At 44.8% G+C, this 27,949-nt stretch overlaps 2 protein-coding genes and 1 long non-coding RNA gene across 10 annotated transcripts in view; 2 read left to right on the forward strand and 1 right to left on the reverse strand.

Moving 5' to 3' along the window:
- The window catches only part of ITSN2 (intersectin 2), an 88,438-nt gene extending 86,566 nt beyond the window's left edge, over positions 1–1,872 (forward strand). For both annotated transcript variants that reach the window (XM_055714213.1, XM_005441580.4), the window contains exon 39: positions 392–1,872. In XM_055714213.1, coding sequence (XP_055570188.1) covers positions 392–549 — 158 coding nt within the window. In that variant the 3' untranslated portion in view covers positions 550–1,872. The remainder of the gene's footprint in view (positions 1–391) is intronic.
- Positions 1,466–19,354, reverse strand: FAM228B (family with sequence similarity 228 member B). Of its 6 annotated transcripts, none has more exons than XR_008732820.1 (10): positions 18,879–19,354; positions 16,629–16,736; positions 14,436–14,537; positions 13,476–13,595; positions 10,455–10,523; positions 9,601–9,798; positions 5,836–5,913; positions 4,913–5,000; positions 3,064–4,808; positions 1,466–2,000 (listed from the first exon to the last, which is right to left on the reverse strand). XR_008732820.1 is itself a non-coding variant. In XM_055714218.1 (9 exons), the coding sequence occupies exons 1-9, from the start codon at positions 19,323–19,325 to the stop codon at positions 4,567–4,569; spliced, it is 1,419 nt and encodes a 472-aa protein (XP_055570193.1). In that variant the 5' UTR covers positions 19,326–19,354; the 3' UTR covers positions 1,466–4,566. The 6 variants fall into 6 exon arrangements, 4 of the variants coding, with proteins under 4 accessions (XP_055570193.1, XP_055570192.1, XP_055570194.1 ...); XR_008732821.1 differs by having other exon boundaries at positions 2,924–4,808; XM_055714218.1 differs by having other exon boundaries at positions 1,466–4,808; positions 18,912–19,354.
- On the forward strand, positions 19,238–27,949 carry LOC129736357 (uncharacterized). 2 transcript variants are annotated; one of them, XR_008732823.1, is made up of 2 exons: positions 19,238–19,359; positions 20,843–27,949. It is a non-coding gene; the product is annotated as an uncharacterized LOC129736357 (long non-coding RNA). The 2 variants fall into 2 exon arrangements; XR_008732824.1 differs by having other exon boundaries at positions 19,249–19,359; positions 20,848–27,949.

Genomic DNA, 27,949 nt, shown 5'->3' on the forward strand with positions numbered 1-27,949 from the left:
TAGTTGATTTATTTTTGTCTTTGTAGCAGCACAGGTGACTTGTAAACAGGTTCCATCACTTAATTCTGACCTTCCAGCTCAAAGACAGGTGAACATTTGAAATTGTGTTTCTGAAAGGGAACTGTATTCTTAAAGCCCTTAGATCAAGTTGTGACATAAAGGCATGTTTTCCATCCTAATTCCATAGCATTTTTGTCTTCTAGAAAGGCTCTTTTTTGTCACCGCTTCACAAAATTTACACAGGGCTGTGGGCTTTTCAAACATGAAGCTTGGGAGCAGTGCTCTGGAACTGAATACGTACCATGCAGCATTGCTGCTTAATCCAACACCTTCAGATTTTCTAAGCTTAACATCTTTGCTTAATGAAATTTCTTACATGCTTACCCAACAGATTTTTTGGGTCGCACTGAAGTTCCAGTAGCAAAAATCAGAACAGAACAAGAAAGCAAAGGCCCCATGACCAAACATTTACTGCTGCATGAAGTTCCAACAGGTGAAGTCTGGGTTCGTTTTGACCTGCAGCTCTTTGATCAGAAAACACTCCTCTAAGAACACTTTTTTTTAATTTATGAAGGACAACTGAAGCTGACAGCCTGAACATTTGTTTTTAAAAGATTCCTTGCCCCATGCTGGTTAATTAAGCAAGAGTTCCTGCTGCTTCCGTATTTCCTCTTAGTTACTGGTTGCATTTAGTTCGTTGCAGTGCTCAAAGTTGTTGTTGATCTATGCAAACACAAATGTTACTGTATATACAGTACTATAGTTCAGTGCCTTTTTATTATGTTGGAATATCTTGGTTTTGGATGCCAATGTTTCCATTTTCAGGGCCATAAAAAATACTAAGTAGAAGTGTGGCATCAAGATGTATGTATATTTTACCACTTAGTCTGACGTATAGACTGAGGAATGGTTTAAGCTCAGAACTAGAATCATTCCATTTGAAATCTGAAAGGTGATATCCACTGGAATCTTCCCGTCTCAGGATGATAGTTTTAAGATTAAATGCTGGAGAAGCCTTAGCACTGGAGAAGTCTCCGATATATTGTATATTCTGTAAGAATCAAGTGTAGTTCTTTACTTGACTTAGTTCTGCACTGAAATCAGTAACTGCTACTTGATTTTTTCTTTCTGCTTCAGTTTGATTCATCATTCTCTGCTGAGACAATGTGGTTGTGAAAAATAACTAGAAAAAATATTTTAAATACTGTGACCCACAATAATGTGGAAAAATATTCTTCAGCTTTTGTTTTTTTTCCTAAACGTAAGTTATTTGTGTACATTTCCTTGGTCTTGCAGACCTCGATGTGAATCTTGAAGCTTTTGACATTGCCAACATGTATATAGAGAGTAAAATATAAGTTTATTAATGTAATTTGTCTACAGATGTTTATTGATGCATAGTGATTTTTAAAAAGTATATTTTATTGTACAGGGGAATGTGAAATAATGAGAAAAACTTACAGGATTAAAATCAGGAAGAGTTTATTACGAGTTTAAAAGGTTTGCTCGGGGGAAACTGTCACCCCAACATGAATCTGTAGAACAAGATTGATAGAACACCAAAAACTGTCTCTTGGTACCAAAATCAGAGATGGTTTTAAAAAAAAAAAGTTTGTTTATAAAGAGTTTGATACATTGTAACCATTTTACTGCCTCCTTAAACTGCTTTGTTGAAAAAGCACAGCATGCAATTCTGAGCAGCCCCTGCTCTTGTTTTCCATGGGTGCACCAATACATGCTGATGTCTGACAGTTTCACACCTGATTGCCATCTGTGTACCCTCCTGTTACAGGGCTGAGTAAACCTCTGTTACTTTTAACAGTTTTCTGTGGTTCAGTATTTCTAATCCTAAATAAAACTAAATCTTGGCAACTCTTGAGAGATGGTGTCTGTGCAGTGGGAGACTGGAGCTTCTTGTACAAGCAGAGGGAAAATTCCGTTTCCAGGCTTTGACACGAGAGCTGCTGTGCAGTCACACTCGCAGGGAGACAGGGACCACACTGGAACAAGAGAGAAACGGAGTTAGAGGGTGCTGACAGCATTTGTTGCTTAGCACTGACCTTCCGGAAAATGCCAGGCATTTTGTACAAGCACACTTCCCGCTCCTCCCCCCTCATTATTTCCTGCCTCCTCAGAACACTCAATACGTATGGTAAAGTTTGATTTACTGCTTGTACACTGCCTCCAGGAGAAAGTCCTTTGAAACCTTGGTAGTAGCCTAACATTATTTTGCAAATAATAGTTTGCAAGACATTCACTTTGGGAGTTCTGATAAAGATTTGCACAAAACCAACCATCATTTCCCTATCAGTGCCTTCTAAGCCACTCTCCCGTACCGGTCTGCTGGCCAGGCACACGGCCAGGAGCACCTTCTTCTCAAGGAGGGGGTTTGTTCCTAAATCTCAAGGTGGCCTCTTTCAGCTTCATGCAAAATTGCAACAATTACAGCTACAATTTAGCAAGCTTTGCTGCTCCCTCTGCCCACTGCTGACCTTCACCCTTCCTGCAGTACCCGGAGCTGTAGCTGTTGCCAGACCTGGGGGTCGCACACAGATTCTGCACTGCAGCAAAGAGAAGCCTATACCAGACTTTATTCTAACTTCTCTCACCAGCTCATCTCCTTTAATACAAAGACTGTCACCCTATAACCCACAGAACGTTCACAGAGCTGAGCCTAAGTCAAACCTCCTAGAACAGGGGTCCTCAAACTACGGCCCACGGGATGGATACAGCCCCCAGGGTCCTCAATCCGGCCCCTGGTACTTGGGGGGGGGGGGGGGCGAACCAAGCAGCTGCAGATGACTGCCTGCCACTTCATCCGCGCGCCGGCCCCCTGTTTAAAAAGTTTGAGGACCCCTGTCCTAGAACAGCAGGTTTTGGCCTGTTGAGCATGAACTGGAGCTGGAAATAACAGCAGCAGCACCTCAAACGCTTCTTTGGCTGCTGGGTAACGGCACTTCAGAGCCGTGAGTTTCAGACGGCGAGTTTATTGCAGTTTGCCCCAAGACTCAGCCTGCTATCACTTGCTGTGGCAGAAGATGTGACATATTCTGCAGCTGGTACCTTCCGATGGCTGCGCTTGCCACTGCAGTCAGCTGGAGGACAGGTGCCATCATCGGTTCTTGCCACCTTTGTGGTGGCTGATGACTTTCTGCCTTAAAAAAGAAGTAAAAGCAATTGCCAGTCTGTGCAACACAAAGGCTGCTGTAGCCCAGCGCGGCTTCCTGCACTGGCTTGTTCCCACACCGAGTCACTCCAGGAAATGTTTGTGTGACTAGTTTTCCTCCTGGAACGTGTCATTATCCCATAACTGCTGTAAACATGCTGGGGTAAAGCACTGGGCCACAGCAGGGGCTGGTGGGGAGAGAGCGGGCTTGGCTCGGGAAGGACATCAGGCGCCCAGTTCAGCTTTAACGCTGTTGGCACTGGGGAGCAGCAGTTCCCTTAACTGTTGTGCTCTGCAATGGCAGAACCAGAGAGCTTTCAAAAGGGGCGAGTCCAAGCACTGGGACTTTAAAAAACCCAACATAATTACAAAAACCCAACAAATAAGAATCACTCTTCACTGATCCCAAATGCTTCTCTATCAGGGCTAGCTGGGGCTCTAGTGTTTTCAGCTTAGGCAGCTGCACCGCTGCACCACCATTAGTGACCTCTACTGTATTCTGAGTCCAACCAGCCCGTACACCAAAAAAAAAAAAGCCTGTTATGAAGCTCAGCTACAGGATGCAATGCACTGGAGTTGTGCGCAGCTCCCTCAGCACAGGCTGCTCCTGTACAGGACCAGCCTGGTGGCTTAAGCCAGGACATGTAACCTTATCTCAGTGGTCAAAGAGCAAATAGGAGACAAGGCCTAGAGAGCTGGGACAGTTCAGCCTGGAGAAGGCTCAGGGGGAATCTCATCATTGTGTACAAACCCCTGAAGGGAGGGTACACAGAGGACAGAGCCAGGCTCTTTTCAGTGGTGTCCAGTGACAGAACCAGAGGCCATGGGCACACACTGAACCACAGGAAGCACCATCTGAACACCAGGAAACACTCCGCTGCTGTGAGGGTGACCAAGCACTGCCACAGGCTGCCCGGGGAGGCTGTGGAGTCTCCATCCCTGGGAGATATTCAAAAGCTGTCTGGGTATGGACCTAGGCAACTGGCTCTAGGTGGCCCTGCTTTAGCTGGGGGGTTGGACAAGATCACCTCCAGAGGTCCCTTTCAACCTCAACCAGCCTGTGATACAAGTAGGGGACCTCGCTCTGCTCCCAAAAATCTAGAAACTGATAGCAAAACAACCCCCAAAATCCAAAGCAAGTATGAACACTAAACCCTTTCAGATCTTCCAATAAAGCGTCCAGGAGATATTCCACAGCTTGACATGCAGGCCTGCCTGCCAGGCTGCAAGCAGAAAATGCAGGAAACCCCACCAAAAGCCACTTTATTGCAAGGCTCAGCTTGACCATCAATGCTCTGCTCTAATACAACCTGCTGTCCAATCCATACCTGAAGGCTTTCCCTTCACCAACACTCCTTTCTCAGGAGAAATACACAACAAAGCAGAATTCACCATGAAATTTAAGTTTTAGCAAATACTCTGCTATGCAGCCAAGGAGAGGCCTCATCCACCGTAGCTGTTGTGCTGCCTCTCAGTAAACACCACATTAGCTCTTGCCTCTTCCTTTGGTGGACCTCGCTCGCGATGTAGGCGTGTGGCACCTTCAGCCACTGGGCTGCATCCATGCCTTGCCGGCCCAAGGGAAGCTGTGGCAGTTCTGCTCTGCTCAGTTTGTTCAGCTCTCTGGTAGAGCATGGTCTTCCTGGCAAGAAAGAAACAAGGGCTTCATGTGAGCATCTACTGTCACGAGCAAGGGTGGTGCCCTCTTATGAAACACTTCCAAGGGATAACGATTTTTCAAAATACCTGTCTCACACTGCTTGATAATGCCCGTCTCAATTAATTTTCTTTGAATGTCTTTTAACAGAGGATCCTGTAAAGGTGGTATTGAAACCTGTGACAGAGACAGTTATTTCATGCTTATGCACCAACACAAGCACTTTGTCAGAGAGCCTCAAAAGACCAAAGTCGGAGATGACTGGCAAAGTACCATTGATTAGCAGGGAAGGAGCATCAGCCTCATTTTTTATGAGTAAAACCATGAGACACAGACTTGAGTGGCCTGAGAAGTGCTGAGCATCTCAGCTCCTCAGGCAGGCCATAACACATTCAACAACTCTGCCACAAAGTTAGACCAGAGATATGAGAGCTGAGCTCCTGGAGGGCAGCTGATACTGATGAACCCTGCGTGGCACATGACTGCAATGAAGTATCGGCTCAGTCCCCACAGCTGCTAAGGGCTCACAGCACCCAGAAGGGATTTAGAGACTTTTACTTCATGGATTTGTGTCAGTCCAACCTAACTCTTCTATTTTGTTACCACAGTGAGCTTCTGTAAAGATCACCTGAACTGTCAGATTATTTCCTTCTACAAAGCACACACCCAGCTTGCCCGGGAGCTCACCAACCCTCATTAGACATGACACTTCCCAGGTTGCCACAATGAATTTGAGATAAGGAAAACAAACATCCCCCTGCCATTGCCTACTGTGCCTCCAAATCTGGGCTTAGTATGGATCCAAACCATGTTCCCAGTGAAAACCCTTTTCAAACGCTCTTGAGCTTAAACGCAGTAGGAGCTGGGACCTGTATTTATTAATGAAACCATCATGTGTTGCTGTACACCAGCCCCATAGCAGCACGTCAGTAACATGCTCTGCCTCCTAACCCTGCCCTTCCTGCTGGTCAAAGGGTGCCTCTAAACCTCAGGGGGTAACGGGCCATCCCACCTTCCAGCAGTCCGTATGGGTCTTCAGGAAGAACGGGTCATACTCTGATGGGTCATAAGTTTCCAAAGCCACGTAGCCCTGTGGGAGAAGCCGGTACTGGGTCAGGTCTCAAAAGCTATTGGTGATAAACCAGCGAGAGAGCAGCCAGCCTAGGTACTACACAGCCAGGCATGCTACGAACTCAGCACCAGAGCTGGCGGGGAGAAGGCCGCCTGAATTTTCACGCGCTGCACCTCAGAAAGAAGGTGACTGAAATGTCACAGGAAAATTCCTCCACCCATTTTAATTTATCATGGGCATAAATATGTAATAAATTATTTCATGAAGCATCCAGAAATAATTACAAGCTAAAATACTAGGGCTGTCAAGAAAATGGGAATTTCATTCAAGGGAAAATGTTTTGACAGAGAAGGAAACAGGTATTAAGAAGAAAAGAAAGAAAAAAATGAAGTGACAGAGCCCTCACCGGCCATAGCTCTGGGCAGGTCACTGGCCTGCGAGATGCGAGCTCCAAGCCTCGTGGTTAGCCTGCTTTTCTATCTGTATAGAGGAGTAAAGAGCTGAACCATACCTGATGGTCCAGACCACAGCTCCGTCTCATCAAGAACTCCGCGGGCAACAAATCCTGCAGTTCAAGTTCCCTATGACCAGAGTTAGCCGGGGAACACCAAGTACCCCCACTTGGCGTTCACTGTTGAGGCCAAGACCAAAGGTCACCTGATCAAACAGGCTACCAAGAAGCTGAACAGAGACCAAGGTCAACACACTGATCAAACCTGATGCTGAGAAAGGTCAATTACAACCACTTGTCTCCAAACTGTTTACAGCCAATAAGCCAGGACTCATCTAAATTGCATCAAATAAGAGCTGTACAGAGGAGAACACAAAACCAGAAGGAAAGATAAAAGAGCAGAGGCCACAAACAATGCCCTAAGAATAGTAAGAATGGGGCAAGCATGTAAAATACTTCTCCCTAATATTTTCAGTCATTCTTCCAAAACCTTGGAGATAGTTTTTTCAGCTTCCTTGTGCAGATGATTCTCCAGGGGGGTCCCAGGAAGGAAGGAAGCATTCAGCCCATGGCCTTCTAGATCTCAGCCATACACAGTTCTTTTTGGCAATCTGTGGACGTGATTTCAAGTTAAGATTTAGAAAAGCCATACTTTGACCTGAACAGTTCAGGAGCACTGCAAGAGTCCAAACCAAACAAAGTGAGATCTGCAGTATGTTTAAGATGTGACTATGTTGAAGGTGGGCAAGTGAGTTGGGCCCCAAGGGCCTCTGCTGTTCCCAGACACTCAGCAAATACCTGGGCAGCTTCCATGGGGTTTCAGCTACTGCTAAGCATGAACATTGCTGCCTCTGCAGCGGCCTCTGCTCCCCAGGATCTGGCCGTTTCCCAGGGAGCAAGCAGCAGCCGCACCCACTGTCTCCTGTTTCTTTCCCTGGAAAGCTTTAAGCCCTAACATGCCTCAATTTGCAGAGTTTTAGTGCCACCACTTGGTTTATTACTACATACCAACCCGTCACAACATGTGCTGAGACCTCAGTCAGCTGTGCTAGGTGCTGTGCAGTGCACCCCATGTTTGATCCCTTCCTGCAGTCGATGCATTATCACGCACACACCCCTTGGCAGAAAGCTGAGTAACAGCCTGCTCTTAAAAGTGAGTCAAAAGGGTCTCTTACTCTGCAGCATTTCAGCATACAATGCCTACAGTATCCTGGACTACCAGAAGCTAAGTTGTGGCTAACACAGCAGCAACCCATGCCAGGGAAACTTCTTCCTCCCTGCAGGCTTCGGTGTGCACATCTGCTGGTGCCAGAAGAAAAGCAGCACTGCTGCCATCTTCACACAGCGACCAACCAGCTTATCGGCGACCAACCAACTTATCGTGCACCTGCAATCCACACCCCTGAGGTGTGGAGGTAAGGAGGAGGTGAGAAAGGGGGTGAAAAGGAGGCAGATTTAAGGCAAGACCCCCACATACAAGCAGGTCAGTGGAACAAAGGAGAGTCAAGGAAGGGAGGTAAAGGAGGAAGGCGCAGATGGCATGGAAAAAGAGGCAGAAAAGTAAGCTGACAGAAAGACTGCGATGGAGGAGCCTGGAAGAACAGTGAGGAGTGTTAGAGGGAGGAGGAGAATGGAGGAAAGGGGAAGAAAGCAGTTCTGAAAAGCAGAAGACAGTGGAGAATTTGGAGGAATCATCAGAAGCAACAAGGAGAGGGAGACACAGCACTGGACAGAAGTCTGACAGAAGGGGCAAAGTAGTGAGACTTGGGGATGGAGTAAAAGAGTTGAGTGGAGGGAGACAGAGAGGAAAGCAGAATAGATACAGGAAGAGGGAACAGACTGGTGACAGAGGCACAGGAAGGTGAAAAGATCCAGGGAACAGGACAAGGAGAAGCCAAATAGCAGGGAAGAGAGCAAGAGAAAATGGACAAAAAGGGAGTGGGGAAAAAATGCACAGCCAGAAATCAGTGTATTAACCAATCCACAGAATTGTCTTAAGTTCTGCAAAATTTATCATATGCTGCCACAATTAATGCAAACTTATGCAAATTAACTGTCCTGCAAATTAATTGTCCTGTTACTCTGAAAGGCTTCAGCCTGCTTTTCAGTCATGCTGATGATAGAACCGACACCACAGAGCAAGGAGAAAAGGTGGAGGCTGATCACTGGTGCTGGGCTTGTTCAGGGAGAAGGACACATCCCACCCAGTACACCAGCCACTGCTTTCGGAGGACACCCAGCAAAGTCCTGACCTGACACAGAAGCTTGCAAGGTGGACTGATGCAGACCCAGATATGTACAGTACACCCAGCATATCCTACATCCCAGGACTTCAGCAGTACGGCTGGTTCAGCTCTTTGTTATTACATGCAGTTTAAATGCATGGGTCTTTCACATCTCTCTGAAAAAGAGGTAATTTGCTCTCATTAAAATAACACACCTCCAATGGCATTTTCATTTCTGGATGGGAAGCTTGCTTACAGTCTCATAACTCCAATGTGCAGTGGTTTCCACTGACAACAAAAGCCTGCTCTGTGTAAAATACTATTCTGTTTGTGGCAGATTATGTAACTGCTCTTACTGCTCTATATATCCATTCCTAAGTTGCAGAAAGTTGAGTCATGGGATCTGACACTCAACAGCAGAGCAAAATCAAGAAAACCAACAAGTATTTCCTACAGTGACTGCAGTTTTTGTGAGTACACGTGGAACTACAGAATCCATGAGCTGGGTCTATTAACATGCACGCAGACTTAAGAAAATTGTCTGTGTCTCCCTGTTCCCACCTTTTTTCTTTTATAAAGCTTGACCAGTAGCATCCAAGGCCACGAAATTGTTTCACTCCTGCTCTGCCAACATATTGCAGTACTGCTCTAGCTGAACTCCTGAGACATGAGAGCATGGTATACTCCCTGCTCACAGACCCAGCCTTTGGTTTCAGCTGAAAGGGCTCAAGGTTTTCCCTCTAAGTGGTCCATCCCACAGAGGGAAATACACTAAATCGTGGCATCTCACCACATTCAGATCCCAGCACATGCTCACGAACAATGCAGTTCCCATCAGATGGTGAACTTAAACAGCTGTAGCGATGTGTGTCACCATTACAGAAGTCCTTGGAAAGAGTAAGTTACAGGTAAAGCATACCTAACTCCAGGCTACTCAATGGAACAGCAAGTAACAGCTAAAACCTTGATCCTGTCTACACCCTCTGTATGCAACGCTCTCCTTGACAGAAATTTACTTCTCTTCCATACCTTCTTTTTACAGTAGTCTAAATAGAGAGAGAGTTGTTCTTCTTTCCTTTTCTGTATTTCTTTGCTTGACTGGCTGTCCATTTTGTGTTCAATTTTCTGCAGCAGTGGCTCTGAAACATCCTCAAGCCATTTCTTGTACAGGATCTCCTTCTTTCTCAGATTTAAGAAATCACTGTGCCTCAAATATGTGTCCACCTCCTAAGACAGAAATTGAAAATAAAAACCATACAACCTGTTGGCCAACCACATTAAAGATTCCATAGGTGAAGCCATGCAGCTTGGGTGATGCGATCTGACTGGTCACTGCTGCAAAGACTGTTTTCCAGCCCTTCTTTCTTCTCTTCCCTCTCTCCACTTCCTACCGCTTGTTTCCAAGCTCCCCCTGGCTCAAGCTCTGGCATTCAGACTTTAATTTTTTAAGCTGTAGTGCAAGACTGGCAGAAAAACATTCACTTTCCCCCACCAGGTTAGTGGATTGAAATCACTTCAGAGCAGGGCTCTGATAAGCACCGGACTGCAAGACAGGCAGCAGGAGAAGGACTTTCTCCCTGCAGCACTGGCAATCTGCTAGATCAGATCGGCACTCCTGCCCTCCATTTGCAGGCCCACCATCATCCACAGAACAAATGTTAGGTGCAGAGGGGCACATAAGTCAAAGACAGATGATTCCTAAGCTCATTTTTAGGGTTATCATTTCAGCCCTACCCCAAGAAGACTGAGGCCGGTAACTTGTACTTACAGATTTAGTTTTTCACTAATACAATTGACATTTTATGAATCACTGAGGGAGAGGAGAAAAACATTGACATGCAGGAAAACACACAGCAAATGAGGAAAGAGAAACTACTTCTTACCCTTACAAAATAACTTTCTCTGTCCAAGATGCACTGAACAGAAGCAATAATGTCTTCATCAGGTGCTCTCTAACAAAACATCCAAAACATACATGAAGTAAAAGCAGGACTTAGAATAAGGGTTAGAATTACTTTCAAATTCAACATAATGACTTGTGTTGTGATTAATGGCATTATTATACCACAACCCAGCTGGAAGAATAGCACAGGCAGGCATATGCTTGGGAGACCTGTTCTTAACAGTTAGGTTAAACATAGCAACAGAAGAGCATTGGAAGAACTGGAATGTATACGTTCAGTGAGACCAGACCATATATCTCCTTGGCTGCTCCTCACTGTGACTGCACCACCACTTGGTCCTTCCTACTGTTGCTCACGTGTGCCCAACGAAGATAGCCAAGGAACCTCTCCACACCTTCACTTTCAATATAGCCATGCTATACAAATAGCAATCAAATAAATCAAGGAATCATAAAAAACCCCAAGGAATTCATAAAAGTGTAAAAGGAAAAACAGAAGAAACCAGTGAAGTATAAGAGGAAAGCTAATGAGAAAAAAACCCTCCAAAGTAGTAAACTCCCTCACTGCTGCCCCTGCTCACAAATTTGTATTTTAAATCTCTGTTACTGTTGTGACATCAGCCAAGTTCTCTAGCATCATCTTCACCTTACTCTTTCTGAAGATCAGGATAGGCAGAAGCTGTTCCCTGCATTGTGAATATCAGGACACTAGAACATGATTTAAGAACAGCCCTTGCAACACACTGCTGTTGTCAATTTGATTTTTAAACAGGTCTTATAACGTGGCTTCTTACTGCAACTCCTGTGCTCTGGCCAAGAAGGACAAGGAATACAAACCACATTTGGCTACCACTTGGGGATGGAGTCCCTCCAGGTGAGATTAGAGCACACATGCAATGGGGGTATCTCCCCTGTGATCAGGCAGCACCAACTCCGTGGGTTAACCAGAGGGATCTTTTCTTCAATCAAAAGCTTTTATAAGCCACAAGTTGCCCTGGTTTTGGCTGGGATAGAGTTAATTTTCTTCCTAGTAGCTAGGTACAGTGCTGTGCTTTGGATTTAGGATGAGAATGATGTTGATAACACACTGATGTTTTAGTGTGAACACTGCTTAGCAACAAGTAAGGACTTTTCAGCTTCTCACCCCACCCCACCAGTGAGCAGGCTGGGGGGCCCAAGAAGCTGGGAGGGGACACAGCCAGGACAGGTGACCCAGACTGGCCAAAGGGATATTCCACACCATAGGACATCATTCAATATATAAACTGGGAAGAAAGCTGACTGGGGGCTGCTGCTTGGGAACTGGCTGGGCATCAGTCGGTGGGTAGCGAGCAAATGCACTGTGCAACACTTGTTTTGTATATTCTAATTCTTTTATAATTATTATTATTATTTTCCCCTTCCTTTTCTGTCCTATTAATCTGGCTTTATCTCAACCCATTAATTCCCCTCTTCCCGACTCCCCCCCAGCTCTCTCCCCTGTCCCACTGGAGGGGGTGGGGAGTGAGCAGCTGTGTAGTGGTTAGCTGCCCGTTGGGTTAAACCATGACAAGTTCACAAAAAATATTATTTCCACAGCAAAATTTATCTTGTACATCCATACTAAATATTCATACCAACACAAATTAATCCCCAAGTGACCTGGTTTTACTTAGACCTAAGCCAGAGGCAGGGCTGAAACATTCAAACTTTATCTGTTTGACCTGCTGCCTACCTCCCATGGTTCCCATAGATTAATTCAAAGTCATCCCTGCAGTGACCTTCTCATGCCATTTAAAAACTGAGCTACAGTCATCGCATTTCTGCACATCACACACTGTCTACCATGCCAGTGGCAGCACAAGACTCAAGGAATGCATTTGATGCACAGAATGAAAAATTAGCCTGCTACTCCCTGTACTTAATACTAATTTTTAATCCCAACAAGCAGTGTAGTTCCCAGTCATGTATGCCTTGACCCCACTGACCAGCTTCACACTCCAACAGGCAGCTTTATCCTGAGATGAGCGGGACATCATATATCAGAGCAAGCAGGGAAAAGACAAGCAGCACAAAAAACCAAGCCAAAAGCAAATCAGAAAGGGGAAAGCTGAATTTCTGGCATGTTTTAAGACCCTTTCATCCTACTATTTGAAACAACCAGCATGTTGCATTACATCTGATAGATCTACCTCACGTAATCACAGAACCTTTCTAAAACCAGTACCGTAACAGCACCAGGGAGACATGGCCATCTCTCCAGCTGAGAAGAACCACTAGCAGAACATACTCAGAACACACACTGGTGAACAGGTGAAAAGTTCTCTTCTGGATGATAGACCTCTGAAGAGTCCTTACAGAACCAAAGGAGTTAGGTCTCCTTCAGCTGCGTGAGTTAGGTATCTTGTCCCTGGAGAAGAGAAGGCTCAGGGGGAACCTCATCACAGTACGCCAGTACTGAAAGGCTGACTACAAAGACGACAGAGGCGCACTCTTCACAAGGAGCCACATGGAGAAGATAAAGGGCAACGGGTATAAATTGTGTTGGGAAAGTTTTCATTTTAATATAAGAAAAATTTTTTACAGTGGGATCAATCATTCACTGGAACAATCTCCCCAGAGATGTGGTGGAGTCCCCATCACTGGAGATTTTCAAGATGTGATTGGACAGGGTACTAGATAATCTCATCTAGTGTCCCTTTGCCATGAAAGGTTGGATCAGATGATCTTTAGAGGCCTCTTCCAGCCTGGGCTGTTCCACGAGTCCATGATTCTAACTAGTCACAAGCTTGTTTTAAGGTTTTATGGGAAACTTTTCCACATACCAAAGTGAACTCAATAAAGCTGTCTCAAAAGGATGCAAGGCTTGATAAAACCCCCCAAAAACTGGATTGCTATTTCCAGAGTTCTTTGTTCCCCTTCCCAATGACAAATATATCCCAGATTTTACAGGACTTAGAAAATAACCAGTTTTCATTCCTCCCTTCATTCCTTCCATTCCATTTCATTCCTCCACACATACCTTTGCACGACAGAAGTCTCTCTGTGGTAGCAAATCTTTGGTATTATTTTCCTTCCCAAAACGTCTACTGCATTCAAAAGTATTTTCTGCGCCACTCTTTGCTGGTGCTGAGGAGAACCTCTGGATAAACAGAAAAAAAAAAGATATAGGTCTGCATAAAAAGCCAACCTGCTTTACAAAGATCAGGTTCTCATCTAGGTTCCACAATCAAGCTACAACCTGGGATAGAACGGTAAGAAGTTCACCTAGCATCTTCACATCATGATGCTTCGTTATTTCTGTGCACGAAGTGCAACAAAACATCCTTGTAGCAGTTGTCAAGAATACTTCAGGATAGATGGACAACATTTCACACAGATGAAACAATGGAGATGGGGATATCCCAGTTTAAAGCCATGATTTTAATGATTTAGACACTCTGAACAAAGATATAGATATAGGTCCAATTCCACCCACTCACCGTTTAAGCACCTATTGTACTATCAGGCTGCTGCTTACTGAGTCAGCAGCCTACTCGTGCATACGTAAAACAGGCTGCAATATAATTTCTGAATGTGCTAACACTGCTAACCAGCACTAACTTTTGGGATTCCTCTGGAAGATTCATACAATACTTGAACACTAGACAGACTCAGCCTACAAGAAGCTGACAGGAAGGACAGAGCACACACATCTTCCTATAATACCTATTTCTGAGCATGCCTAGGAGGGACAGACTAAAGCACAAAGTTCCTGCCAAGGAGGACTCACAACTGAATGCAGGCACATGCCAGGGATGGCAGTCCTGGCACACAGACCAACCAGATCACTTCAGTGTTATTAGGTGGGCAGTTCCAAGACAGGAGTTCAATTACACTCAAATACTCTGGGATCCCACTTACATGTACTGGTTTCATGTGTCCTGAACTTTGGTTCTTCACAGTAGAATCTACAGCTGAAGGAATGTTAAGAGTCAGTCACCTGCCAAGGGCTTTGCTGATCATGTTCTCTCACAAGTCTTGGACACGTAAATCTTGGTAGCCAGGGAGTTTCTGAGTTATTCACACTACATATCAGCCTAGTCTGGGAGAAACATTAAAAAATTCATAAACTTATAGAACTATTGTATAAACAGCAAAAACCTAGCATTCTTACAATTCCCACCAAACAACAAAACAAATCTCTAAAGGAATTTGAAATGCTGATACCAGCAGCATTTTCCTATCACAACAAGTTAAAGAGAGATGAAGTATCACGTTTATAGTCAGATTATCCCTCTGATAGCAACTGTCTGTCCTCATCTCTATCAGCAATGGACAGCACGTTTTGTTTCAGAGAACAAAGCGTTTCACAAATTGTTCCAGAATGCTTGTCAGCTTTGAAAACATTTCAGAGTTATCAGATTCCACCTCCTGACTTTTACTTCTTCCCTTTGTGCCTTTTTCAATTACACAGAAGTCAGTTTCAAATAACTGCTATATTCCACCATAGGAAAGTTGCATTCTAGTGTTTTTTAAAGTTACTTTTAAGAGACGAAGCTTGTGCTGGCATACCAACTCTGAGCTTCAGCCAGGAAATTCTATCTCCATTATTGTACATGCATCAGTGTATTTGGATCTATTTATAAGAGACAGTAGAACCACAGAGGCAAAATGCCCTTTACAGGATCTTCCATTTAAACTTCTGTTCATTTCAGATTCACTGGAGACACACTGCTTTCAGAATATGACATATTCACAAAATTACTTAGGTAAAGAGTGGACTAAAAGAAAAGCTTAATTCTGCAGAGACACTGACCTCCACACTCTTCAGACAGGTCTTTCAGCTATGAAAAAATATGTTCTTCAATTATTTTTGGCAACATCTATTTAAAAGAATCTACAGCTCTCCAAATTAGGTATTCTTACAAGAGAACAACATTTTTTTGTACAAGATAGTGTCACTGAAGTGCTGGGTTGGACAGCATAAACTCTTAAAAGCTATCTGACTCCCAACTGATCTCTCCAGACTGCAGATTCAAATCTCTTACCATTGGTTCAAGGTGAAGTCTTTAATCTACATCTTCGTTTCATTTCATATTCCATGCCCTTATGCACTGATAGACACATTTGTCTCGGTATTCCTGCCTCCTCACAGAAATGCTTTCCTGTCTTTTCTGACTGAAAGAGTCAGAAACCACAGGAAAGCACACATTGGAAAGGCCTCTGGAGGTCATCCGGTCCCACCTGCTTGAAGAACAGCTAACCTCATAAACAAGATTGCTCAGGGCCTTGCCCAGTGAAGTTTTGAAAATTTCCTTCCTCAAACTTGCAAGCTCATGTCCTTCACTCCACCTGCTTCCATAAAAAGAAAATCCTCACTTCTGCCATGTAATCCAGTCCAAACCAAAGCAAGGAAAAAAAGGCAATGTAACGCACATGGCATCAAAGGATTTCCTTCCCTCCTGCATGATTTTGTGAGATTCTGTTCTTTCACCAGACACAAGGAAATCTAAAAGATTCACAGTGGAATAGGTCGCAACATCCGAATCCTCTACTGTATTTTTTTCAGCCCTTGTAAGACAGTTTCCAAAACCAGAAACAAATACTAGCCTTAGCATTATGGCAGGGTACTGGGCACTTCCTCTAACATGATTTCCTGCCTTCTCTATACAGAGGAGACAAAAGACACAGAGTAAAATAGAGGCTTACAATTGGGACACTGCAACATGGTTTGGAAAGCAGGTATCCTGCCCCTCTCCATTGGGAAATGAAGATTTTTTTTGTCTGCGTGTCCTGTGGCTTCTGCAGTGTCGTGCCTGCCATGGAGGCTGTTATTCCCTGTGACAAGTCCCCTGCTCTGAACATGATCTCCCCCTTTTCCAGACGGCCCAGGTCTACTAAGCTCCAGGGAATGCTGTAAAGCCTACCCGACCTCATGGTCTCTGAGGAGCAGGGAAAGGATTCTCACAGTTTATTCTTCATCCTGCAATGAGTAATTAAAGGACACCGTGCACTATATTACCTACACAGATAAATAACAGCAAGCATGCTCCGATTAGCACTGAACCAATTTCTGATATAAAATAAAAAGGCAAACAGTGAGGACTTAAGAACATCCAGATACCTGAGGTGCTACAAATTTGGTATTAAGACAAGTCAACACACCTTCCTACGAGCAATATATCCTACCTACCTGCAAAGGTGTCACGAGCTTCTGCTTCAGGCCATCTTTTGCAGATTTCCCTCCGCTCAAAGCAGTTCTGTTCTTCTGAGATAGGGATGTTGTAAATCCCTGGACAAGCTTAAGATGAAAGAAAATACATATATTAATAGTTTCTAAGCTTACAAAACAAACAAACCCACCGCACTAGCTTCCTTGCCATCTGTTTTCTGTAACTAGTATTAAGACTCCATCCATCTTACAAAGAAAGACTGAGCCTTTCTGGGAGCACAAAAGAGATGTTTGCTCTCATCACCATGGATAAGAGAAGAGACAAAACAGAGCAAACACAGAAAATGTGTCTGCTGTAGCAATCCGCCTTAAAGAAACAACAAGTGGTAGTCTCTAGCTGCATATTTTTCCCCCCCCAGTTGTCATAACTCAAGTTGCCACTGAATATTAATCTTTTTTTTTCCCTCTGTTTTGTTTGGACTCTTGCTAGGAGATGCCAAGTCTCTGTGGTTGGGAAAGGCAGACCCTACTTACATGAGACACCAGCTGTTTTGCAGGTCTTAAAAGTTTAATCACATGTTAGCACAGAAATACAGTAAAGGATTTCCAAATGCTGAGAGGATAAAACAAGATCTGAAATTAATCTAACAGTAGCAGCCCACAAATGCTAAAGCCTGTGAGCAGGCTGGCTGTTCTGTATTAGGACACCTGTTCTACGATCAAACTCTGAGAATAACCCTGCCTAAAATGTCTTGCTAGATATATCTGCATCCTACTTTGCTGTCAGCAGTACAGCTTTGTCTCAGTAATTTTTTTAAAGACAGTTTCTCTTGCTTCATGAGTCCTGTTCAGTAAAAAAAGGTACCTTTCCTCCTGGGGACTACACTGCGTGCTGGACGTCTCCGTGCGTTTCACCAGCCACCCCATTTCTAAACATACCGTTTTATCCGTGAATCCAGGGGTTTTTCTTCTGCTCCCGGGTGAACAGCTGAGAAGAGGAGGCTCCTCCGAGGAAATCTCCCAGGGCGCGCCTAGGAGCGTCCACTCCGCAGCTGGTCCCTCAGCCGAACAGAAATCCTCCTGCCTGGCTCACCAAAATGACGTACGGAATATAGACTCTATAACTCGAAAGTTATAAAGTAGGTATGTTTATTGCGCGCAGATGCACGGGGGATCGCTCCACCACAAGCGTGCATGCCCGAAGTGACGAACCACCTCACATTTATACAATAAAACAAATGAATATTCAATTAACACATATACATATTCATTACCTAAACCCGCTTACTCTCGCTTCGTATGTTAATTAGCTTATCAGTCCTTTGCCTGGAATGTGGTGGTCTTGCAGGTTTGTAGGCGATTCATGTCCTTGTGACCATCTGATCTTCTCCAGCAAGAACACTTAGCACTCCCTCCCTCTAGATAACATTGGAATGTCTCTCATCCTTTTCTCATCCTCTTTATAAATAGCCCCTTTGTTAGAGGAAGAAGGGTAGGTGTCTCCTCAAACATTCCTTGAGCAGACACATACAATCACAATTGATGTCCATTGTCCCTATTTCACACTATTTCTCCCTTTCACAGACTTTGCCCAAACACGCATGTTTGCGGCAGCTTTGAGAAGACAGATTTCAGTCATTTCTGTGACAAACAGTAAAGATCCTCACACATGCCTCAGTCCTCTCAAAAACCACTTTCTGAGGAAAGCCTTATACGGGTCATGCCTGTAGGCCCATGTGTTCACCATCCCCCCAGCACACACGGATGTCACCCTTTGCAACCACAGCCGGCTGCCTTTACCGGGGGCTTGGTCTCCTCCAATTCCCTCAGGCGCCAGGCCAAAGCACGAGGAGAGAATCAGCCTCTAGGGCAAACAGGGCAGCTCTATGAACAGAACCTTGTGCAAATGCTAAGCTAACAGATAACGTGCACGCATAGGGAGAGCCCACGGGCACGGGCCTGACCCCTCCACCTGGGAGGGTGCAATGGCGGCCACGCCGGTGAGAGGGAGAGGCCGGGCCCCCTCAGGCCGCAGGGACCCAGTTTGCTGAGGCCAGTGCCAGCAGGCCGAGGGGAGGCCAGGGCCGGCAGCACAGCCCCACTCCCGTCCCGCCCCCGTTCCGGGCTCCCTCACCGGCTCCCGCGAGGCTCCGGGAGATCCCAGGGGAGGGGGGGAAACAGCTGCGGTGGGAGCCACAGCCTCACCACATGGTAACCCCCACCCCAGGCAAGATGGCGGCGCCTGCTAGTCAGTTTCTGAGCCTCACGCACCCTGTGTACTTCCGCCGGAGAAAATAGTCCCACCTCCCTCACCCCCAGCCTCTCGGAAAGAGCAGGGGCCGCCCGGTGGAACAGCGACGCGACTCCCCGGCTCCAGGGCCAGCACTCACTGGCTGCCGTCCTTGAGGAGAGGCAGGGCGGAGGCACGGGCGGATCCCTCCGCGCCAGGCCGACCAGCGTCCTTCCCTGCCATGGCAACCCAAACCTGGGCGCCCTCCCCTCGGCTCCGTGGTCTTCCCACCAATCAGAAAAAGGAGCGCTTGGGTGCCTGAGCCAATCAGGAGCGAGGACAGGCTGCCTCCAGGGCAGGTGAGAGGCCGTGCCGCCTCCAGCACTGAGCCTGAAAGGAAGGGCCGGGCCGGGCGCCCCGCCAGGTCTATGCCGTACAGGCCGGGAGACTACAGCTCCTAGCATCCCCGGCAGCGCGCGGGGCGCCATGGGGAGAGTGGCGGAGCCGCGGCGCAGCGCGCAGGTGCAGGGGGTGAGCGGGGGGAGGGGGCGGGTTGCTTTGGCGACGCCTCAGCGGGGCGGTGGTCCGGGGCGGAGCGGGCCGGGCGCTGCCGGTGCGGGCGGCGGAGCTGCCGTGCGCGGCCCCGTGAGCCGCCTGGCGCGGGGCGGGAGGGGAGGGGGAGGCAGCCCGGGTGCGGGGCCCCGGCCCGGCCGCCGCCTGGCACGGCGAGGCGGGCTGTGGGCAGCGGTAGGGCCTGGCGCCGCCGTGCCGCCCCGCGGCCTGTGCCAGGCTTCTGGTGGGGCCGGGCGTGCGGCCGTCACCCCGCCGGCAGGCCTCGCCGCACTGCTTTGCGATTCGAACACCCCCCCATCGCTCAGGCTGAACAGTAACTGCTCTACTCTGATGTCCTTCTAACAGGCCGTCCCCTATGCTGCCTGGCAAGCCGCAGCTTTATCTAATTGCAATATTAACGCCATTTCCAATACCCTCGTTTAAAATAAACCCTTTTAGATCACATAGCAATAAAGCCACAAGGTTTATCCAGAGTTAGTTTACTAAATTCCATCACAAGATTTCATACATTATCACGTCATACTGATTTCATAAAACTAAAACTGAAACCTGATGTGTGATATGGCTTTGCTCTAGTGAGAATAAAAATACTAGTTTTCTGCTAATTAATTATGATTTGAGCACATGTCCATGTGCTTAGTGTCAGGGGCACGGACACAATGGCACAGACAGAATTGTTGGCCTGCAGTTTTTGCCAGCACCTAGTGGCTGGGCAGGGCTGAAGTAAAGAAGATGCCTGGTGACAATTCTCTGAAGGTTTAATCAGCATCTGATTGCTGTTGTTGCTGATGCAGACAGCCAGAGAGACCATCCCATGAGAGAAACGTAAGATTTATTCCCAAGCAGCACCCCAGCAGTGTTGCAGCGACCCAGAGGTCTAATAACCATGTTAATGCTGACCATTTAAAAAGAAAGTAATTTTGGGGTTGTGTCAAGCCTGCCCCAGAAGCACCCCCAGCCCTCCTATTTCTGCTCTGATCTGCTGGTTGTAGCAAGTTTTATCTCATTTCTTAGTGTTTTCACTGTGGACAGTTTCGTCAGTGAGAGGAAAATTAAATGCCAGGAAAAAAAGCACCCAGAAATACTTACACTATAAAAATGTAACTGGATTTCTATGTCCTTTCTGAGAAAGGCTTTTTCCTTTCTGAGTACAAGAACAAGAACCTGTGTACTTCCGCCGGAGAAAATAGTCCCACCTCCCTCACCCCCAGCCTCTCGGAAAGAGAGAGGCTTTTTGTCCTTTCTGAGAAAGCATTTTCCTGCTGGTCTATTCTGCTGTTCTCTTGTTTTCAGGATTTTTGTTTTGTTATTTTGCTTATCTGAGACCTAGCATTACTTCTGCTGAAACTCCTGAATCCACACAGAGGAAGATCTGGTTTCCAGTATAAATGGGAAGGGGAATGAACACTTATACATCGATTTCTTTTTACAGAACAGAAGGAAAATGAACCAGCTGCAGGCTTTGCTGAATGACAGTCTTATCAGAACAAAGCATGTGGAAAACGCAGCTATCATTGACATAAAAGACAAGTCTGTGCATCAACCTATGGCTTTTACTAACGTAAGAGATCCAAGAGCATCCAGGGAAGTGAAGCAGAGGTAGAAACTCTGGGAATCTAGAGCACAAAGTAGCAGTAAAAGGCAGGGAGCACAGCGCTTTACTAAATACACTTGATTCTTTCAACCTCAGAGACCGAGTTACAGGCGTGCAGCCTAGCTACTGTGTTCAGAAGCTAACGTCACATCTTTGATTTTCAGAAGAAAGATGCCATTTAACTGGCATTTTCAAGGAGTCCTTTTTAACCACTCCGCACTCAATGACTCCACCAGTGAAGCACATGTACGTAGGTCTGTTCTCTGGCACTGAGACCTGCTGGTATGGAATACGCCGTGCCCATAACTATAACCCCGAAACAGAGTGGCTGTACCAGGTTGCCTATGGGGAGCAGTCCTGGGCCATTCTAAATTTAGACTGTGCCTCAGAATTGTTTGGGAAAGTGCTTACTGGCTCAGGCCAAAACACCACCCAGACTGTCCCGACAGCACTCAGAACTGCTCCCTGGCACCTTAAATTTGCTGGCATATATGTAGTTTATCTGTTTTCATTGTGCATCAGCTGATAAACAGCAGAATAAAAGCACTTCTAGTCATATCATATTATATGGCAAAACTAATACTCCCTGACAAAGTCTGTGAACTTTCTAGAAGTTGAGAAATGCTTCCCACACCACAGTCCTCCCCTTATGTCGTTGGAAGGTGGTACCACTTCCTCTCCTAAACCCCATGATACCAGCTCTCAAACACTTCCAGGAAGTTTTTCCAGGGGTGCATGCTGCTATCCTTGGCACACTCAGAAGAATGTTCAGAAGACGAAGCCCTTGTTAAGATAGCCCCATCCCCAGAGACAGATTTTCAGCAGAGCGAGCCATTAGCCCACTAGCTAACAGTGACATAATCTTTAATATATAAATGATCTTAAGTATAAACCACAGCTTTCAGAGATGCCAGCCTGCTGGCTTTTCAGCAAAGATTACATGCTGAGGTGCAGAGCGAAGTCCTCAGCTGGTGTTAATTATCACCATCTCCACTGACTTGAAAGAATTTCAGGCCAGGAGGGATCACTGGATCATCTTATCCAACCAGTTAAATATAAATCTGCCAAACCAGTGACCCAGTTACACATACACTGTGCCCAAGAAGTCATTGACATGAACAGATTTGACCTGTGCAGACTGCTCCATTGAGGTGTGGTCATCTGCTCTGGACCGGCTAAAGGTTACACTTCCCATTGAAGACTTAAAGAGTATTTGAAATTGGCATCCTTGGGTGAGCTCTGCCTTGGGTCCAGTCACCACAGGCACATTGCCTACCTAGAGACATGGTACTGAGTAATGGGCCTACGCAGATAGTAATGGCAGACTAAGCAGACAGCTTCAAATAAGACTTTGAAAATATAGTGGACTGTACAGGAACTAGGTCTAGTTCCAAAGCACGCAGATTATTTTTTTTTTAACATCATAATTTTTATGAACTATCAAAAACAGTGGGAGGGTGGAAAGCAGTTCATCATTGCAAATTGGTGCATTTTTGGTCCGTTACACTGTGCTGTATTGACACAGGTGCCACCAGAGTGCTTTAAACCTTATCTACACTTTCTACAAGAACTTACTGCAAGTTAGAAGGGGAGGACTCTGCTTCAAGGAGGCGTATTATAAATGTGTCCATGCAGATGAGCATTCCATGTATCTTCAGAATGTACGTTGACAAGAGCTGTAGCCATCCTGAGAAATTTGGAGACTTCCTACTTCCTTCCCTTGCTGCCTGGTTACATGAATACCTTAACACAAGCAGAAAGCCTTCACATGCTGCTTTCTTTCTCTGTATTACCTTCCCAGCAGGCGTGGAATGAAATCAGTGCAGGATACACAAGTGTCAGCTGTTTAATACAAATAGAATGGGTAACACCATTCATTTCCCTAACACCAGGTGCAGGACCCATCCTGTTCTCCTTGAAATCAGTTCATCATGCTTTTGCATACGACATCAAGCACTAGGATAACACTTCTTTGAAATGCTGTACAATAGCACATGAATCAATGGAAGTGAGAACAAGCAATATAATAAAGCATTTGACTGACCTGCTTTAATAGTCAGCAGTCTTCAGAACATTATCACTGTTTATCTGCATCCTGGCTTAGACTTTAAGACAATATTTGCCTTTTTTTTCCCCCAAGAAAATAGGTATATTGGCAAAGAAATGCCTGTATTTGGCCCAAATTATCAGGCAAATATGTATACCTATGTATTTTTTTAGAACCTTGTAACCTTTTACCAATTTTCCGTACTATCTAGCCAGATGGAGGCCTGATAGTTGTGAAGACAAAGACTTTCATCCTGCTTGCTACTTACAGAGCGGGCATGTATCCCAGTGTGTGCGTGGAAGCTGCAGAGAAACCAGGTAAGAGAAATGACTCTATCTGTGTGCCTGCCTGCCAGCATCTCACTGTTTAGCTCTGCCCCTGCAAACAGCTTCAAAAACCAATCTGTCAAACTACCAAATCCTAAAAATCTGGAAAACTGAACAGGCATTGTTATGGCTCCACAGCTGAACCTTCTCCAGGCATCACATCCCGTCATGCTCCACAGCCTCTGTAGGTATGAACAGGTTACCGAACTCTCTTTCCTTGGCCATTCTGCACAAGTTTTCTGTTAGTTACCCTTCAACAAAATGAGCCCTGTCAGTCACATTTTCTTGACCTCATATACCTGATGCTGAGGTCTTAAGCACACTTTTGTAGAGCATCAGCTCTGATGCTCTGTTTCACAGTCCACTTCTTCAAAGACACATGAGCTCTCTAAGCGTTCCAAACTTTCTACAGAAATCCTAGTCTCTAGGAGAAAGCTGGAGTCTCTTTTCCTGCCTGTGAATTCTGAGACATCATGAAGCGAGTCTCCTTGTCTCACAGTAACAAATCACCTCTTCTTTAACAAAAGTGCCCGTTTCCTTCCCTCTCCTGCTCGATATCGAGCTCTTTGTTGTCCATTTAGGAACACTGCAAAACTCAGCCCTTCGCAGACCAGCAGCAGAATCCTGATTGCATCCGAGATGTAGTTTTCCTTTTGTGTGGAGGTGCTGGCAAGGATTAACCATTCTTCATTGGCCTTGGTCTGGGAGATAAATAACAGGCTTACACATCTTACTGATGTACTAATACATGGCTGACTTCATATCAAGGATACAATAATTTTATCACATCATCCAAATGGATAAAATGCACAACTGCAGATTATCAGAATAGCCTTGATTTTCACTGCAGGGGTGATTCTAAGAAATTTCTAAGGCATTTCAAGGGTATTTCTAAGGAATATTTTGTAAACTAGTAAGATTCAACTTAATCAGTGTATATGCGCGTCTTCTTTCTCTGAACAGGAATGAAATTGTAGGCCCATTGTGCTCCTCACTTTTGTTCCTCCTTTAGATGCCCAAAAGTAAGTGGAATTATTTTGTATTTTGGGGCATAAGCTGTTTAGTCTGGAATGAGCTATAAAACTCTCAGTAATAAATTTTTCATCAGACCTTTTTCAAAAGGCTTTTACAATTCAAAAAGCTAGAATCAAGAACAGGATTATAAAGACTATAATGCAGGTTTTAAAACAAACTTGCCTGCTGGACCCTCAGAAGCTTGGTTCTTGGCTGGTGGGTCTGTGCTTGGTGCCAGGTTGGCAGAGGCTGGTGCCCACTGCAGCCTCTCCACTTCTTCACACTTTTATCCAAAATTAATCTGACTGCAGACAGGCCAGAAGAAGAAGGAATTGGATTGCCCATGTTTGTGGATCTTTCCTATGTTCATTTCAGCCTCAACTATCAGAGCAACCTCATAACTTTATGTTATGTTCTGCTTTCTCTAGTTCTTGGCCACTGCTTTTGTTAGTGTCTCGTCACAGGTTGAGCACAAAACAACTGTACCAGCACTGCACTGCCTAGAGATCCTCAATCTTCTTGTGCTCCAGACAGGATTCTGCCTCATGTCTGTCATATTTAGCAGTTGTGATGGATCTGTGAGCGATTAGGTAATGTAAGTCTTTGTCACTGACATGCACAGCCAGCACATTAACTTCAGATGATTTTGGTGGACACTTACATGCTGGGCTATGAACAGAGGAGCAAGCAAATTTCCCATTTTGGTATTGTTTGGCATAGATAAGGACTAACAGCTTCCAGCAGTAACCTCAAGGATGTCCACTGGGTTAAGTCTTCTGAGAGCATGACCGAGTTTTTAATCACTGGGTTAAAACAGGCATGAAATAGAACCAAACCAGGATAGTCCTTCCAGGTCAGGGGTGTTTTCAAGGGATTGTTTCCACCTAGGGCAGCATTAATAAGACTTACTAAATCTAAGAATTGGGCCTTATATTTAAACTAATTTCAGTTTCACATTTAGCTGAAATCCAAGTGTCTCTTTGAACATCCCAGATCCATCTGCTGGCAACCTAAAGAAAAGAAAAAACTGTGAATCTATATACTGCACAGTTTTTTGTTCGTTTAAAGAACACAGTATTATATAAATGCTGACAGAACTGCATTATGAAAGTTACAAGCAGAAATAACAATTGCAAAATTACAGTGAGAATGAACAAGTCTTGTTTGATGTTGAAATACACATCCTTGCTTCACAGTGAAACTCCCACCCCCACAGATCCAAAAATTTCTACGGCAAAAACTCAGTTCTCTGTGATGTTCACTTGTTAGCACTTTAATGTACTCTAACAGCACCCCTTCAAAATCAATGTGAATAGACACTAGTTTTGGGAACATATACAACTAAGGTGTCACGTCCCCCACTCCTCCACCTCCAGCTTACTCCACCAGTCTACTTGTGACTGTTTACTGGGCTCTCTGCTTTTCTGATTAAATTCTTTTCAAAGCTAAAATGTGTGAATTGACTGCTGGAATAAACACATTCCTCAGAGGGGAAAAAGTTAACTCGGACCATTTCAGTAATCTCTTTTAACCCTCAGCTCCTCTTGTCAAAGTACAACTTCTGAGGCAGCATGCTGTGAGACAGCACCAGAGTAGCAGGTAGATGCAGGCCCCTCAGACCAGCTTCATTACTGAAGCTGACAACCCTTCAAACATTGTTTCATGTAACCTGCTAAAACCAGGTATGGTTTCATCGAGGTTTAAGAGCTGATGATGAACACTCCTAAACAGAAGTACGCTCTGACGCTCCGCAAGATACCTAAGTGTTTTGAATGCCAGTGGGAGCTTGCAATACATACAAATTTATATCCAACACAGGAAAGTCTAAGAATGCTTTTCTTTTGGGTGTGCCAAGTTCAGATCACTAATGTTAATTTATAGTGCCAGAAGCACCTTTGGTAGCAGCTACAGTTGAAAGAGTTTCCATCCCTTTCCTTGCCACCTGTACCTTTCCATGTCACCCCACACTACAACTGCACAGCATTTTGCACTGGATGTGATGACCCAGCTGGATATCAAAGTACATTGGAAAAAGAAAACTCACAGCAGACATGTAACTATACTGGCACAGCACACAGCAGTAATAACCCATTGACAGGGAAGAGCAGCACAGGCTGCTTACCACTGTTACTGAATTAAAAAAAGACAACCAGCTTCACAGGGTTAGGTAGAATCACAGCAGTACCTTAACCCATCGCCTGGTATATTACTCTCCATAAAGAACCTTGAGTTGGCTTCAAGACCAACTCAAATTAGCTACGCTGCTGAATGCGGATGAACGCCTACTACATAACACACAGTTATAAAAACTATTTTCAATTTGCAAAAGATATTGCGGGTAATGTGTTTGCTTACATTTATTGCCTGACCTGCCTTTTCCACAATTAGTACGGATACCACATACTTGTAACGATCAAATACCAATTCCTTCACAGCCTTTAATATTTCTTCTGAGATTGAAGCACACAAGGAAGGACTAGAAACTCCATCATATTTGGCTTGTTGAAGTTTATTCTTTCAAAATTGTTTTTGATAGATCTTAAGTTTTCATCCTGGTAGTCTTTTGCAAAAAAGCTTTTACAGTCATTTTCATCACAAGAACATTAGAAGAACTAATGAGCAGAATAGTCAACATAGATGGATGCTCTCAAACAGCAAAGGTTGCATTACTTTTACTCTAAAATGTATTATCTAATTTTCAAAAGTGACAAACACATTCAGCCAATCTCCATTTAATAATCAGGAGTGTATTCTTCTCTTCACTTGGGCTCAGTTCACTGGAAAATAGCACTACAAATACCTGTTCCAGACATTCAAGGCATGCCTTCCAGACAGCTGAAGTACAAGAGCTGGTTGTAACTATGCAAGGTGTCATTAACAGCTACATATTATCTCAAGCAAAACTGACGGAGAACAATCTGTTAATTTTTCTAGGTGGCAGTCAGTCTACCAAGGACACCAAGTGTATTTTTTGCAGGTCATGGGGCATTAGAGGAACTAATTGAAAGGGTAGAATTCCACAAATTCAAGGTCAAGATTTTTTGGATAACTGGATGTTTGGGAGATTAGATTGTTTTTAACTGTGTTGTAGTTCAATTTCATTTAGAAACAGGTATGGGTTTAGGAAACTTCAGCTCAACCTTAACAGCACGTGCTCAGTGGCGAACTTGCATAGCGCCTTCTGCACTTTACAAAACAGAGCATATTCACACTACATTTGTGTGCCAAAACTACAAGTCCACAAAGATTTATGCATATGTTAAGTTTATGCAATGTACAGTGTTCCACTAACATATTCTTTGCAAGACAAGCTACTTTTGCAATAAAATTACAATTAAAAAACCCCTATACCATTAGTATCACTTGAGCTTTGTCTCTTACTAAATAATCCTTAAATTTATTATGTGACTCCAGTCTGTATGTATTTGATGTTTTATCTTTGCCCTATTAGCTTTGAACATCAATAGCTTAGCTTTCATGGAATCAGTAAAATACTCTTCTTCCATTGGAGCCATACTTAAAGCCTCATAATTTGACTGTGTACTTTTTCCTTTCATC

This window comes from Falco cherrug, chromosome 6, assembly GCF_023634085.1.
Source record: "Falco cherrug isolate bFalChe1 chromosome 6, bFalChe1.pri, whole genome shotgun sequence".
In the NCBI taxonomy this organism is placed as follows: Eukaryota; Metazoa; Chordata; class Aves; order Falconiformes; family Falconidae; genus Falco; species Falco cherrug.